At 43.2% G+C, this 17,264-nt stretch overlaps 1 protein-coding gene across 4 annotated transcripts in view; it reads left to right on the forward strand.

The window, feature by feature from the left end:
• Positions 1-17,264, forward strand: part of PDK3 (pyruvate dehydrogenase kinase 3) — an 88,914-nt gene that overhangs the window by 56,961 nt on the left and 14,689 nt on the right. For all 4 annotated transcript variants that reach the window (XM_087726525.1, XM_087726527.1, XM_087726524.1 and 1 more), the window contains 4 exons: positions 4,041-4,118; positions 4,616-4,692; positions 6,238-6,339; positions 6,845-6,955. In XM_087726525.1, coding sequence (XP_087582651.1) covers positions 4,041-4,118; positions 4,616-4,692; positions 6,238-6,339; positions 6,845-6,955 — 368 coding nt within the window. The remainder of the gene's footprint in view (positions 1-4,040; positions 4,119-4,615; positions 4,693-6,237; positions 6,340-6,844; positions 6,956-17,264) is intronic.

Genomic DNA, 17,264 nt, shown 5'->3' on the forward strand with positions numbered 1-17,264 from the left:
CCCTTATTTTGTCTTATTTTGCAGTCGCCCACTCGCTCCTATCATTTGCTTGCCCGTGGCCAACAGCTTACAGGGCTTCCCAGAGCAGACACACTTTTTGCCTGTATGGAGAAATGAGGGAGACTGGAAGCTTCATCTGCTTGCAAATGGAGCACTTTGAAACAGAACAATTAGCTTCATTTCAAAGTGCCCCATTTGCAAGCAGATGGCTTGCAGTCTTCCTCTGGGTGAAAAGTGCACAGTGGAGCCAGGCGGAGGCAGTGACACAGGGGAAAAGAGGCAGGTGATCCTAACGCGCCACCCACCCACTCCATCCCGCTGTGCCTTGGCTTGCCTGCGCCACAGCAGGAGCTCATGCAGGGCGGCGGGATCGCCTGCCTCTTCCCCGTGCCTCTGTCTTCTGTTGATGCTGCCATGTGAGCCTCCCATAGAGCCAGGAAGCCGCACAGCACGTCCAGATCACCTGTCTCCCCCCTCTGCCTCCGCGTTCAGACTTCTGTGCTGTGCCAAGGGGCCAGCAGGCTGCAGCTGCTGCCAGACACACTCTCTGCCTCTTGTGCTGACCACACCCATTCCCCAGGCTTATTTTTGGAGTAGGGCTTATATTAGGCGCACCCAAAAACCCCATGCTAGGGCTTATTTTCAGAATGGGTCTTATTTTCAGAGAAACACAGGTAGTTTTCATAAAAGGTGCAGGAATAACTTTGAAATTTGAAGATTTTATTAACATGCATTTTTGGTTTTTAAATTGGGCTGTGCAATCTTACATACAACCCCTCACATTTAAGTATATCTTTTCACGTGAACACTGAAGAAATGACACTTGACTATAATGTAAAATAGTGAGTATACAGCTTGTATAACAGTGTAAATGTGCTGTCCCCTCAAAATAATGCAACACACAGCCATGACTAAACTGTTGGCAACAAAAGTGAGTACACTCCTAAGTGATACTGTCCAAATGGGGCCCATGTAGCCGTTTTCCTCCCTGGTATCATGTAACTCATTAGTGTTACAAGGTCTCAGATGTGAAGGCGGAGCGGGTGTGTTAAATTTGGCGATATCGCTCTCACTCTCTCATACTGGTCACTGGAAGTTCAACATGGCACCTCATGACAATGAACTCGGAGGATCTGAATAAACAAATTGTTGCTCACTGTCTTCCCAGTATTTATCCCTGGCTAGGTTGATCTCCACATCTGCTGCCAATTCGTACCTGCAACACTGGGTTGGGGGGGGGGGAGGCTGTTAACACAGTTCTGGTCTATATCTTGGTTCATGCCATCCATAAAAGTGTCCATCAAAGCTTCCTCCGAATAACTCCGCATACACACCGACAGTTCACGAAACTCTTGGATGTATTCAGCCACTGGATTTTTTCCCTGACTAAGGGTTTTCATATTGGTTCTGGCCTTTCGCTTGGTGAGTGGGTCAGGGCAGCCATAAACCTATTATAGTTCCTCAGCAAGGGGGAGTCATCGTTATGCAGACTGACCATCCAGGCTGCCGCTTTGTTCTCCAACGCCATGGTAACAACTCTTACCTTGGCTTCCTCATTTGGGAGATCCTCCCCAAACTGTTGCATGAAATTCCAGACCTGCACCAGGAAAAATCTTAGCTCCTTTGGGTCCCCTCTAAATTTCACTCCAAGAGGAAGAACATTTGCCATCCGGCATCTGTGGGGGGGGGGGCCCTCCCCCCCTTGGAAGGGTTCTTGCGTCTGCTGCTGCTGGGGCTCTCCCATCCTGATCAGCTCCGCTGTCTGCCCCAAGGGCTCCCCGGGTGACACAGGTCTCTCTTCTTGATCAGGGAAATCAGCTTCTCTTCCAGACCTGCTCTCGCGAAAATGACATTTCTCCCAAGCCTCCTGGAAGAGTTTCATAGCGTGGGACATCATGAGAGCTTCTTCTTCGGCTTCCTGCCAGGAAGCTGCTGGTCGCTGACGTCGGGTTGTTGTAATTCCAGCCAGAATGTCCTCAAGATCATACTTCTGTCCCACTCCCAACAACCACCTGGGGCGAACAGATCTTTCCTCCAAATTCAGTTCCACTATCCACTCTGTCTCTAAGAGACATGATGATCCGGCAGCCCCCATGTTGTCATCCTGGTCGCTGCCCGAGTTGGACATTTCTTTGAAGGTTTTGTTTTTATTACACTCCCCTCGGAAGGTGTTAGCTCCGGGATAAGTGCGAAAGCGAGACCTTGCTTATTGTCAGGCATGCCTCCTTCAGCAACCAAGAAAGAAACCACTTAACTCCATTTGTAGAATTAAGAGTACTTTTACTGGTTATAAAAGATAGCAGCGAAGTAAAGCAAGATCTGAAGCAGAAACATGCAAAATCATACATACCAAACATCCCTCCCCTCAATTCCCCAATCCAGTGTCCAATCTGCAACTCCCTAAGGTGTCATGTGGGGTGCATCTTCAAACAACCTCATCAAATTGGTATGTGAGACGGTTGGCCTTGACCAAGGCCAAACATCAGCATGAAACACCAGCATGCGCAGAAATGGTGAGAACAAAACTCCTCCAGTACAATATTATTCCCTTCCCCAATACCATGCAGCCGTAAGCAAATAACCAAAACAGAGGCTGACATTAGCTTTGAGAAATAGATGTATGAGTGCTGCCAACATTGCTGCAGAGCTTAAAGGGGTGGGGAGGTCAGCCTGTCAATGCTCAGACCATACACCACACACTGCATCAAATTGGTCTTCAGGGCTGTCGTCCCAGAAGGAAGCCTCTTCTAAAGAAAGATGCACAAGAAAGCCCACAAACAATTTGCTGCAGAGAAGCAGACTAAGGACATGGATTTCTGGAACCATGTCCTGTGGTCCAATTAGACCAAGATAAACTTATTTGGTTCAGATGGTATTAAGCATGTGTGGCAGCAACCAGGTGAGGAGTACAAAGACAAGTGTGTCTTGCCTACATTCAAGCGTGGTGGGAATGTCATAGTCTGGGGCTGCATGAGTGCTGCCGACACTGGGGAGCCACAGTTCATTGAGGGAACCATGAATGCCAACATGTACTGTGACATACCGAAGCATGATCCCCTCCCTTTAGAGACTGGGCCACAGGGCAGTATTCAAAAATGATAACGATCGCAAACACGCCTCCAAAACAACCACTGCCTTGCTAAGAAGCTGAAGGTAAAAATGATGGACTGGCCAAGCATGACTCCAGATCTAAACCCTATTGAGGTTCTGTGTGGCATCCTGAAACGAAAGATGGAGGTGCACAAGGTCTCTTAACATCCACCAGCTCCGTGATGTCGTGAAGGAGTGGAAGAGGAGTCCAGTGGCAACCTGTGAAGCTCTGGTGAACTCTATTTAATAATTTATTTATTTATTTATTAATAAAATTTATATGCCATCCTTCGGGACTCTATACCCAAGAGGGTTGAGGAAGTGCTGGAAAATAATGGTGGCCACACAAAATATTGACAGTTTGGGCCCCATTTGGACATTATCAGGGGGGACAGCACATTTACACTGTTATAAAGCTGTATACTCACTACTTTACATTGTAGCCAAGTGTTGTCACATGAAAAGATATACTTTAATGTTTACAAAATGTGAGGAGATGTACTTCTGTGATATACTGTATGCCTAGGAAAGAATTGTTCCCAGTGATTTTAATAGAATTTATTTTTCAGGTAAATCTGAGTTAATACTGTATGTTAAATTTTTTGAATGTGATAAAAGTTTTGCTTTCTTGTATGAGGCATATATTTTTTTAATGCCAGACGAACAAATGCAGTTTTAAAATCAGCATTAAAAACTGGAATGAAAAAGGAATTCCATTCATTCTTTCATTCATGTACATATGCATGTACGTATGTACGTACATATGTATGTATTATTAGCAGATTTAAAGTAAATGTATTAGGAGATTCAATTATGCACTTCTCACATTATTTCGAATCTTACAGGTTTTATTTAAAGAGAATAATTTGCAGCTTCTAAATTTTGCAGTATATAATATACTGTTATCTTCTCACAGTCACATGATATATATTATTATTATTCCCTAACAGATGCCTTTGCAACAGCCAAGATGTTGTGCGAGCAATATTATCAAGTAGCACCTGATTTGGAAATTGAAGAATTCAATGGTACAAATATAGATATGATTGCTTTTTAATATTAAGTATCTGTCAGAAATTGCAAGAAATTGTTAAATTTAATAGCTGGATTCATTTTTAGCTGAGAACCGTGTCAGAGTTTTCTATTGTGCAGAAAATATTTTTCTTTCCATTCTACCATTTCTTTTTTTTGGATTTGATTTGATTGATTGATTGCTTATGTGTCATCCAGTTGGTAACAACTTAGCAGCCACATGCATTTTCTCCAGGAGAATCATGTCCTCGGCTTGGTCCATTAACTCCTATGATTGTACAGCTATTACTGCTGTAATTAAATCCATTCCCTTGTTGCAAGTTGTCCATTTCTCTTTCCTTGAATATTTCCTAGTATTATAACCTTCTTTAAGGAGCTAATTTAATTTTTAGCTGTTGTACATTTCTAGTAAATAATATAAATCATAGAATTTATAGTTGTTTGTGTTAACTTTAACTTTAATTCTCAGTTAAAAGTTTTATTTGCTTTTTAGCTAAAGCACCCGGCAGGCCCATTCAGGTTGTCTATGTACCCTCGCATTTGTTTCATATGCTTTTCGAATTGTTTAAGGTGAGTAAATTAACATCAAGGGAAGGGGATAGATATTATTTGGCTTATTTTTGAGTTTGCCAGAAATAAGGTTATCATGCTTCACCCTGAATATAGCCATAGGTACACCTTTGAATACAATATTGTCTTTGATGGCAAATTGTGCATGCTAATTAAAAGTCAGACTTCAGCAATAGATTTTGACAACATGGGGAAGTTTTTAGATGCTAAATGTTTTGCCGTCTGAAATTGGAAAATCACCTGTCCTGTTTCATTTATTATTTCATAAAAATAGTTAATATCAGATAGCCCATGGAATGGATGGATGAAGGTTGTGGAACCTCACCTCCAAGGAATTATTTGAGTCTTCATATCTTGGCCCTACTTTCTGCTTTGGAATAGTGATTTGGTATTTCCTGCTGCCTCACCTAATTTTCAGGTTGTGCCCCATCCTGACATTCACTTTTTAAATCCTGGTTTATAAAAAGCGTATGGCTCTCATACCTTATTTTGCTTTTCTGATGATTAAAAGGCAAATCTAAATTAATTTCCATAGTACAATCTCCTGCTCACATAGCATCAAGGTGTAGTTAGATGTATCAGCCTACCCATGGGATATAAACTAATAAAGTTTATAAAATTATATGAAGAAAGAAAAATGATGTCAACATTAAATTTAAAAATAATGATAACTTGGAATATATAATTTTAGATACAGAAATATTGTTTAACATTAAAAGTTAATATGCCAAATTATATCAGATCGATCATGTGACACAAAAGAAATGAATACATTTTTCTGCAGCATCAGCTCTTCCACATGGAGTCTGAATTTTTGTCATTTTTAAGTGGTGAAAACCCCGGGAAATGAGTAGTGCCTAGATTAGAGCAGTTATAAATTTATCCTGTTGTGAGTGAAGAGGGACAGCATTCTTTCTTGAAAGGTGAACCTTTCAACCTTTCAATGAAAATTCCTTAGGAGATTTGTTAATTATTCCCTTAAAATTAATACTGAAAGTACCTTTTCAAAATTTTACAGTTCTTTATTCCCATGAAATCTGACACTTAAAATTGAAGCTCTTGGAAATATTTTTTCTCTTTTCTCAGCTTTGGTCCAGCAAATTTTGTCCTGATTTTAAAAATAGAGCAACTTAGAGCAATATTTTATATACTGTACTTTAAATAGAAAAATGGGGTGGGGTGTTTTTCTAGGGACATGACAAAGGATATCTCTCACGAACATGTGGATTATATGCCTACAGCTATCTACCAAGCAGACTGACTGATTGAGTTCCAATTTAAAAATACAATTACATTAATAAGAATAGGCTTTATTATAATTGCAATAATTTTTGAACAAAGAAATAGGCTTTTCTCTAATACATACTTTTGCATGACAAGAAAAAATGTTATAAAAATGTTAAAAAATGTTAAATTTTATATAAATGATAGAGAAGTTCATAGTGTTAAATTAAAAGATGACCAGAATTTGTAAAATTTTCTGGTGTGATTATTAACATAAATTAAGGATCTTTAAGAAGTGAAAAGTTTTGCTTCAAATTGCAGAATTCAATGCGAGCTACAGTGGAGCTATATGAAGGTAAATGCAAAAGCTATCCATCAATTAAAACATTAGTCACTTTGGGAAAAGAAGACCTATCAATAAAGGTAAGTAATAAACTAAAATGTAAAAAATCTTGTTTTATTTGTTAACCGAGATAGAAAAAAACTGTATATGTTGAGTACCTTTGTGAATAATGTACGGTAGTTAACATAAAAGGGAACAGAGTGAGAAATTTTTATGACAAGATATAGGTATTAATTACTTTTAGGTAAAATTTTGAAATTATTATGATTATTTGGCTCTCTGAATATATATTTACACATTCATTTTAGTTTATAGCGACTTCATGAATTGAGCAGGCTTTTCTAACATGGGCCACCTGCTTTTCAGTACATTATAGTTAGGATTATGTTTATCAATATTGGGAGGCTGGATATTGGACTTACTTCAAGAATGATGAATTTATTTTATGTTTTGGAATTGCTGCGTCTCAGTCTTTCTACTCTAGATCTGTAAATGTAACCATTGAAAATTGTAGACAGATATGGTATATTCTTTTAATTCCTTGGAGGACATTGTGTTATATCAATTTCTGGTTTTATCCTATAGATAAGTGATAAAGGTGGTGGTGTACCTCTGAGAAAAATAGATCGCCTTTTTAATTATATGTATTCAACTGCTCCCAGGCCTAGTTTGGAGCCATCAAGAGCTGTGCCTTTGGTAAGTTCTTTTCTGCAAGCTAAAATGTTCCCCAGATTGTTTTTTCAGCATAAAGCACATTAAGCAGTGGTGAGATTCAAATTTTTTTACTACTGGTTCTATGGGCATGACTTGCTTGGTGATCATGGCTTGGTGGTCATGTAACTGGGTGGGCATGGTTTGGTGGTCATGCTACTGGGGCCATGGCTTGGTGATCATGTGACTGAGTGGACATGGCTTGGTGGCCATGTGGGCATGGCTTGGTGGTCATATGACTGGGTGGGCATGGCCAACTTGACATCACTCAGCCGCGCCATTTCGGATGCTGCCGTTCTGTCCCCCCACTCCGGACAGGGAAGGACGGCGGCTATCTTTTTGGATGCACTTTTGAATTTTGCACCGACGCAGGTACTGGCGCCGGCTATTTGAGCCATTAGTGTCTTTGCACCAAATCAACAGCAGGAAGGGGTGGAGCTTGCCTTGAACACTCAATTGTGATTGAGGAGTAAGTCATTGTGCTGCAGAAGTCAGTCCGCCGCCATCATTTAGCACTGTAACAAGTCAGCTCTCCAATTATCAGAGGTTTGCCCTGGTTTCAGAAGTGAGCTTGAGCCTTTCAAATCTCTCCCGCTCCCCTGTGAATTACTATGGCCGATTATTCTATCTCCGGAGGCAGCGATGGAACTCCCAGCTCTTTCTCGCTGCACTCTGAGACCGCTGGGCCCAGTATCAGGGTGGGTAGGTCCACCACTAGGGCCTCTAAACATAAATCACACGCACCATCTGCAGCCCTGGACAGAGCTGCCAAGTGCAATGAGAAGGCCAAGTCATCGGCCTCAGCTCCTGGGCCTATCACTAGGTCCCCTCCAACGTTAGTGGCTGAGCACCATTCCCCTGTTCCCTTGACTCCTCCAGCAGGAATCCAGGGCTGGTCCCCTGATCTTCCCACACCACTGGGGAGGGGTGCAGACGAAGGGGATTTGGGGCCCCAATCTACCCCAGATCTGTCTGTGGTGGGCCCAACCACATGTCAAGCATCCCCGCAATCAGAATCCGCGGCCACGTTTACACCCATGGCTGCAGGCCTCGGGGCCAGGGATAGGCCCGAATTTAATTTGCCCCAGAACTCCATAACATGATTTCTGCAGCCATTTCCCAAGGGGTGGATGTAGAGTTGCAGTGCAGGGCCCAGCGCCCTGTTCCTCTCAGCATTGCCTTCTATTTCTCAGGCTGATCCTCCTTCACCACCACCTTCAGCTTACAGTGAAGGCTCTATTCTTGGGGGGGGAGGAGGACGTAGCTGCCCTAGAATTGTCAGATGACGATGGTCTGGTGCAAGATACACCGGCCTTCTCCGGTTTATTTCAGCCCACCTTATTCAAATCGCTTTTATACAAAGCTAAAGCAAGCTAGTACAGCCGTGGGCCTTGATTCCACTGACCGTTTTTTTGCAGAACAGGTGCAGGAGGAAGATGTCATATCCATCCCGAAGCTGTTTCTGGATGTTGTTTAGAAACAGTTGTCCCAACCGATGGCTGTTCCCCCTCCTAGTAACAGGTACAGGAAGTTCTACGCTTCCACGCCTGAATTGGATGAACTCCTTCAGTTCCCTACTGTGTATCCCCCTGTAACGCCGTTGGCCTCCCCGCCTTGATCCCTTCTGAGATTTTGGAAGGTCTTAAGGCCGAGGATCGCAAGGTCGAACTGGTCATCCGCAAAATGCACCAGGCGGTTGCCTGGGCGTTAGGTGCAGCCACAGCAACTTCTTTCCTTAATAGAACTGCTGGTTTGGTTGCAACAGCTGCAGTCTAGGCTTCCTCCCAAAGACCTCCGACTACATCAGGATGTAAATAAACTGGTGGCAGCGCTGGAGTTCTCTTCAGATGCTACACTCAATGTGGCCAAGTTCGTGTCCCGTGCGGTAGCATCCAACGTGGCATCCCACCGGCTCCTCTGGCTTTGCCATTGGCAGGCTGATTTACGTTCCAAATGGCGTCTTGCCTCTACGTTCCAAATGGCGTCTTGCCTCTACCCTGTTCACGGGAGGCCCTCTGTTTGGAGCTGCGTTGGATCCTATTTTGATTGAAAATAGAGACAAACGCAAAGTGTTTCCTTCAAAACACTAGGCGTGGGGACAGGAGACAACAACCATATTACAGAAGGCAGTCCTTTCGGGCATTTCCAATACCGCACCCTGCCATTCGGCCTTTCATCGGCCCTGCAAACTTTCACGAAGTTGTTGGCGGTGATAGCAGCATCCCTCCGGTCATTTCCAATAAGGGTCAACTGTTATCTAGATGACATCTTGATCCTATCGTCTTCCCCAGATATGGCAAGACAGGATTTGCAGCTCATGATCGAAGCATTGCAACTCCACGGCTTCTTGAATTTTTCACTTGCACCTGACCACATCCCTCCTCCATCTCGGCACCGTCATCGACTCCGAATGGTGCGTGGTGTCGCTTTCCCAGGAAAGGTGCCGAAGCCTTCAGACCCTGGTGAATCAGGTGCAAACGCAGCGATCTCTTCCCCTCGTGGTCCTCTCCCAACTGCTGGGGAAGATGATCTCGTGTATAGATGTTGTTCTGTGGTTGAGGTTTCACGCACATCCTCTCCAGTGGTTTTTGCTCCCATTTCAGAGGGCTCACACCAGCCACTCACAGACCAGGGTCCGTTTGTCTCTCAAGGTGCTGCGTTTGCTCTGCTGGTGGACTTCTTCAAAGATCCTCAAGAAGTGCCTTTTCAAGGAGCCGGACCACATTGTAGTAACAACAGACACGAGTCTATTTGGATAGGGAGCCCATGCCTTGGGCCGAGTGACGTAGGGTCGCTGGAGCGCCCAGGAATTGCGGAACAGTATCAACTGGCTAGAGCTTCGAGCAATCCGCCTAGCTCTCCGTGACTTTCAAGACCTGGTGACGACCAATCACGTGTTGATTCTCACGGACAATGTATCTTCCAAGGCGCGTGTCAACTGCCAGGGAGGCACCAGGTCCCAGGCCTTGATGCTGGAAGCGGAACGTCTTCACTATTGGGCAGAGATTCACCTGTTATCACTTCAGGCAGAGCACGTTTCGGGCACAGCCAATGTACAGGCGGATTGGCAGAGCAGAACCACAGTAGACCAGACAGAGTGGCAACTCCATCTGACTCTATTCCAGGAACTGGCTCACCGCTTCGACCAGCCCCAGGTGGACCTCTTTGCTCACAAGGTCATCGCCACGATCCAAGCTGCTCGCCGTCCATCCACAACGCAAATTTATGAGGCCACCTGGCAGGCCTTTTGCAGGTGGTGCTGGACAGTATCCATGGATCCACTTAAGTCTTCCATCCCACGGGTTCTAGACTTTTTACAATTGGGTTTGGACAAAGGTCTAACGCCTAGCACCTTACATAGACAGATTGCGGCATTATTGACTGTGGTGGGAGGAGCCCAAGGCCATTCGCTCGCTCGCCATCCGAGGGTCCGGTCCTTCTTAAAGGGCGCATCCAACCTCAAACCACCGGTAGTTCACCACTACCCTACATGGGATTTGCCCCTAGTACTTAGAGCTCTCACGGCTGAGCCTTTCGAGCCCATTCGTACCATCAGTCTTAGATTGTTGACCTTCAAAACCATCTTTTTAGTGGCAATTAAGTTCTTTAACTTAAATTATTCATAATTCTAGTTGAGTTGTCAAATAAATGCAATCACCTTTATATAGCACATATCTACACTATTTACTATGGAAAAACGGTTGAATTGACAGATCTTGCTGAGATGAATAAACTTGATTTTTTTCATTTCCAACAAAAAATATTATTTTTTGCATATGCATATTATTTCATAAATGGCCAAGAACCTTTGTAAATTCTTAAATTTTTAAAATCTCTGAATTCCTTTTTTTATAAAAAATATTTTCAATTTTTATTTTTATTTAATTTATTTTTTCAATTAAAAATTAAAAATAGTTTAATTCTGTAGAATTTTTTAAATTCTGAATCTAAGAGAAAAAAAATAAACATGGAAAAAGAGACACACACGTCAGGGAAGATAGTGATGAATTTTTCAAGATAGAGAACAAAAGGCCAATAACTCTTGTAAATGATTGTAAACTGGCACTTTATAACAGGGAAATATTTATTTTTTAGTAATTTGTAGTTTTTTAACAAACAACCAAAGAAAGTCATAGAAATAGAGACTAACAATATAGTGACTTGCAAAATGTGTCATATGTTTCAGCTTATGCCCACAGAGGAAACAAACTACCGTATTTTCGGAGTGTAAGACTCACCTTAATTTTTGGGGAAGAAATCAGGAAAATAACCTTTCTGCTTCTTTCCCACCAGCATCCATCAGTATTCATCTGGCTAACATCTTTGCTGCCTTAGTCGGAGCCTGATTCCCGAAGTGGCCTGGGGAACTGCGATGAAAACCGCATCTTACTCGAGTCTGGCAGTTTTACCGCTTCTCTCTCTCGGCCGCTCCGTGCAGGGAAACACCTTGCACACTAAAGTAAAACTTCTCATGAAGTTTTTCTTTACTGTGCAAGGTTTTCCCTGCAAAGACTGGCCGAGAGATGCAATGGAGCTGCCAGACTCTATTAAGATGCGCATTTTGTGGTGGGGCACAATTTGGGGGTGGCAGGTGGGGCAAGGGCTGGAGTGCCTGGCATCCCTGCCAGCTGCGAAGAAGGGCCCGGGGCGCTGCCGGACTCTACCATCCCCTCACTTGTTGGGGCAGGAGTGATGAAGGCGCCTTGCAGACCTGGGACCCAGCAGCAGAAACTTCGCCCGGTGTGCTGCTCTCCTGTCGGCTGTTATTAGGGAGAGGGGGCGCGAAACCATGGTTGCTGGCAGTGACAATTAGAGGTGTGGGCAGTGGGCTCCAAGAAGCGGCTGCCTGAGACCCTCCCAGCCCCACATTGACAGCCGAGTTCTGACACGTCTCTTCTCCGGCAGGAAGGACCAGCATGTGGACCAGGTGCTGCTGAACTCACTTTGGGCCTGCAGTGCCTGAATGGGCATGCCAAATTAGTGAGCCATCCCAGGTGACCGTGATCTTTCAGGGAGGCGAGTCGGGTTTGGGGCTTACTACCCCGAGTGGGGCCCACGCCTGCATCACTGCTTTCTCCGGGGACCAGAGCAGAGGAAGGGTCTGAAAGACGTGAGCGATGAGGTCTTTGGGAAAAGACCCTGGTCTCCAGGCCATCTCTCCACACCTTGGATCATCCCGGAAAACCAAGCTGGGATACTTTGGCTGCCCCCGCTTGATCTCTGCCCACGGAGTCCCTTAAAGTGATAGAAAGAAGGAGGAGAAGGTCACATGGCTCTTTCGTCTTCCACAAACTCACACTCTCTTTTCAGTAGATCCGTTTCAGGTGGCAGATCTGGTCAGCTGAAAACAGAATGCGAGTCCATGGTGGGAGGAGGCTTGACAGGTGTCAGAGGGGCAGCGAACGCTTGGCAGCTCCTGAGGGGGCCAAGTCCTCCCCACTCACAATGTCTTCGCCCTGAGAGCATCGCTGGCAGCTACTTCCCACAGCCCAGGAGGTCTGTGCTCTCCTCGTTGGTACTGCTGCTCGGCCTCCTCAGTGCACATAGGCAGGAGGCAGCAGAGGCCATGACGCAGGTTTCCTTTGCTGCCTGCGCATTCCGGTTGGCCAGCAGCCGAGCTGGTAAGCCAGCAATTGGCTGGCTGCCTCGCCTCACTGCGCTGCTCTCTCACTTTTCTCCCTGCCCCCCCCCCACACCCCTGGCTGATGATGCTGGCCAGGAGAAAACAGAAGGTGAGTCTGTAGAGGAGGGCGCATGGCTCTGCGATATGCACCGAAGAACTGGGAAGGAAAGCATTTTCAGGTGGCAGCTTGTGCTGGAGCCACCTGCCAACTGAAATACGATGCACTTTTTTGGCCCCTGCACGGCCCTTTTTGGAATTGGGGAGGGGATTGTGGTGCTGTCACCCAAAATGCTTTCATTGAAAAGGCTTTGAACACAATTCTCCTGGCTGCTTCCGGGAATCCCCCAGAGAAGAAATTTTGGCCATAATATAGAGTTAGAAAAATGGGATAAACTATGAGAAAGAAATTATACATTTACGACGGCAGTAGCTTATAACGAAAACCTCTATAAAATGTTTTATAATGGCATTTGCCCCCAGCGAGATTGGCCAAAATGTACCCAAATTTATTCCCCAATTGTTGGAGACGTAGTCACAAGTCTGGAACATTCTACCATATGTGATGGACATGCCCCATCACAAGGAACTACTGGTGCAAAATTCGGAAATGTTTGGAAGAAATTGCAGAGCAAAAAATAGAACTAAAACCGGAAGCATTCTTATTCGGATTATTAGATCAAAAAATGGATAAACAATTTCAATATATAATAATACATATACTCACTGCAGCTAGGACCGCTTTTGCACAAAACTGGAAAAAAAATCAATATACCCATAGATTAAACAATAATTAAAAAAGTACTTGAATGTGCAGAGACGGACAAAATGACAATAGAACTAAAAGAAAGAGAAGAATCGGATTTCTATAAAATTTGGAATAGAATTTATAAGTGGCTAGAAAACAGAAGCCTAAACAGAAAATAGAGAATGTAAATATAAAGGTGATATAAATAATTAATATTATTATAAGTGTTACTACTACTATTGTTATAGGGCAAAGTAAAAGCAATAGGAAGGCAATGCAAAATTGAAAACTTGAAAGGCTAAATATGAAAGCCGATACTGAAGGCTATATAATTGCTTTACATTATTATATATGTTTTGTGTTTGGTTTTTTTTTTTCTTGTGTTTTTCTTTCTGTTTTTAAAGATTAAAATGTTCAATAAAAACTATTTTAAAAAAAAAGACGTACCCAGATTTTCACCCTCTTTTTTGGGGGGGAAAGGTGCATCTTATACTCCGAAAAATACGGTATGTATGTCTCAAATGTAAACTATATTAGGTGAAACCTGGCTCAAAAAGAGTAATTGTGAAAGGAACTTGGAGTCCTAGTGGACAATCACTTAAACATGAGCCAACAGTCTCTGGCAGCAGCCAAAAAATGTAATACAATCCTTGATTGTATAAACAGTGACATACAATCAAAATCATGTGAAGTATTAGTACCACTTTATAAATCCTTAGCAAAACCACACCTGGAATACTGCATCCAGTTTTGGTCATAACATTACAAAAAAGATGTTGAGACTCTGAAAAGAGTGCAAAGAGGAGCAACAAAGATGGTTAAGAGCCTGGAGACAAAACATATGAAGAACGATTGCTGGAATTGTATATGGCCGCCTAGAGAAAAGGAGTAGGGGGTGACATGATAGCAGTATTCCAGTATTTGAGGGGCTGCCACAAAGAAAAGAGGGTCAGCTTTTTTTCCAAAGCACCAGAAGGAAAGGCAAGAAACAATGAATGGAAACTAATCAAGAAGAGAAGCAACCTGGAATAAAAAAGAAACTGTCAGCCTCTGTTTTGCTGTTTGCTTTCGGCTGCCATTGAAACGGGGAAGGGGGGGCATGGTATTTGGGTAGGGAAGTGTTCAGTGCAGGAGTGACTGTAAAAAAGGGAGTTGTTCTCACCATCTACTGCGCATGTTGCAGATAGAGGATTTGCCACCAAGGCCAACTAACTGGTATACCAGCCTGATGATGCTTTTTGAAGATGTCTCTCACATGACACCTGTAGGGTGTACGGATTGGACTATGGGATGGGGTTACCAAGGGGAGGGGGTTGGGTCACATATTAATATCTATGATTACGCGCGCTTTTGCCTCAGATCTTGCTTTGCCTAGCTGCTATCTACTCATGACCAGTAAAAGTACTCTTAATTCTGCAAAATGGAGTTGAGTGGTTTCTTTCTTGATTATTGAGGGAGGCCGCCATGACAGAAACTTCCTAACAGTGAAGACAATTAACTAGTGGAACAGCTTAGCCTTCAGAAGTTGTAGGTGCTTTATCACTGGCGTTTTTAAGAAAAGGTTGGACAGTCACCTATCTGAAATGGTATAGGGCCATGATAGTGAATCTATGTCACATGTGGCACAGGTGGCCCACGGAGTCATATCAGCAAGCACATGAGCCGTTGCCCTAGCTTGGCTCCAGTGCACATGCACACGCTGGTCAGCTGATTTTCGGCTGGCCCGCCCATGTTGCCCTTCCCTTCCCAGGAGTCTTCACATGATGCCAGGTAAGTACAGGTCTCACACAGAGGTTCTGGGAAGGCGTTTTCAGCCTCCAGAGGGCCTTGGGGGGGGCAGGGGAGGCTCTTTTTGCCCTCCCCAGGCTTCAAAAAAGCTGTGTATGCATGCTCAGGGCAGCGGGAGTCATGCACACGTGCACAGGGCATGGTGAAAGGGGCATTGCATTATGAGTGTGCTTTTGGCACCTGAGGGAAAAAAGGTTCACCATCACTGGTATAGTGTTCGAACAGTGTGTTGGACTTGAAGACCTCCAAGCTCCATTCCAGTTCTATTCTGATTGATGTTTATTAGAGAAAATAAATATATAATGTAGAATTATGTATATTGGTAACTAAAAACCTGTAATGGTTTCATTGAAAATGAAAAAAAAATGAGCTTATGACTTATGGCTTTGATGATTAGATAGGATAGATTGTACAAATAATCCTCAACTTACAACCATCCATTTAGTGACCTTTTGGAGTTATAATAGTACTGCAAAAAGCTACTTCTGACCCTTTTTCATACTTTGACAGTTGTGGCCTCCCTATGTTCATATGATCAAAATTTAGGTGCTTCGTGGGAGAAGGAGAAGCCACGTCGTGATGTTACAATGAGTGGTCTCGATACTCTGAGACCACTGTTGGCACTTTTGCCGCTGGAGGGTCCATTGAGACCTAAACTATCCCGTAGAGATGGTGATCAGGAAGACAAAGCCTTGCTGGTCTCAGGGATATCGCAAAATCCCTGATAGACCCAAGGGAAGTTCTTCAAGCCGGTGGTAAACAGGCAGCCCCTAGGCTGATGAAATTGGGACATTTCGGAAGGAAGGAAGTGAAAAGAGAAAGTGAGTCCATCTGGTGAGGTATTTTTTCTATTTTGCCAAAACTGCCCAAAGAAATACTTCTTTAAAGCCAAATTAGATCCTAAAACAAAAGAGCTGAGCGGCGAAAATAATCCTAATGGGATCACTGTGGAAAGTTTTTTTTTCTTTGTAACTATTTTTTGTGGATTGAAATACTCGTAACGTTCTTCATCTCTCCTCTTAAAGTGAACGAATTGGGGTTTTTTTCCTTCTGCTTCTTGTTGCTTTATTTTTTGACTTCTGGATTAAAACCTTCCTTTTTATTTTAACAATTCTTCCTACTACTGGTTATTAAACCACACTAAAAGCAATCTAAAGAACTTTGTTTCCTATAGAAAGTGAAAATTAACTGCCACTCGGAGGTCAGAAGCTGGGGGTTTTGAAACAACGTATCTCTCTTCTTATTTGACTTCACTCTTTGCAGCTGAAGGGTTTGCAACTTGTTTAGAGAAACTGATAAAGAACCAAGGGCACGGACTGTTTTCACGGGTGCCTCTGACAATTATTTTGGCAGGGAAAGAAAGGAAGGGAGGGAGGGAGGGAGGGAGGGGGAAACAGAATCCTTCCCCTTTGAAGAGCATAAAAGAACTTGTGTTCAAGTCAATTTAAAAAGTAAGAGAGGCCTGGAAGACTAGAGTGGCAGTCACTATTCATTTTTTTTTCTTTTTTCTCTCGCTTCTGTTTTGGAAACATGGATCAATACTTAGATGAGGAAACCTTAAAATTCCAAAATATCTTCACTGGAATTCAAAATCAATTGGAAGGATATGGGAGAATTGAGAAGAAGTTGGAAAGACTAGTCTTCCTCACAGCAAAATATGATGAGGTTGGAGCCCCAAAAATTAAAGGAGAGAATGAAGATATTGAAAATAAAGATAAGACAATAGATGAATTTATTAATGGAGCAAATGTGGATGGAAATGGAAAGAAGGAAATATGGAAAAGGGAATTCAACGAATTGGAGCTCTACCCCAGATTCCAGGACACAGAAGAAGAAAAAATACTAATGATGATAGACATAAGAAGAGAAACTTTTTCAGAAGCAAAATTGACAAACAAAGACAAGTTAACTTTAGTAGCAACTGATGGGCAAGGAGATTATCTGAGAGACCCTTCAAGCAACAAAGTGTGAAGAGAAGCCTATAAAAACCCTATAAAGGAGATAAAAAGAAGACTGACTCCACGATTGGCAAGAGAGATAAGACTGTTTTGTTATTGGAAAGATATAGGTTAACAATGAAAGTTGATAATAAAAAATAGTTTTTTATTGTTGGTGATTAATAAGTAGGAATTTTGTAA

The sequence above is a fragment of the Thamnophis sirtalis genome, unplaced genomic scaffold (assembly GCF_051295495.1).
Source record: "Thamnophis sirtalis isolate CommonGarterSnake01/CBP01778 unplaced genomic scaffold, rThaSir2_p1.2 scaffold_12, whole genome shotgun sequence".
Taxonomy (NCBI): Eukaryota; Metazoa; Chordata; class Lepidosauria; order Squamata; family Natricidae; genus Thamnophis; species Thamnophis sirtalis.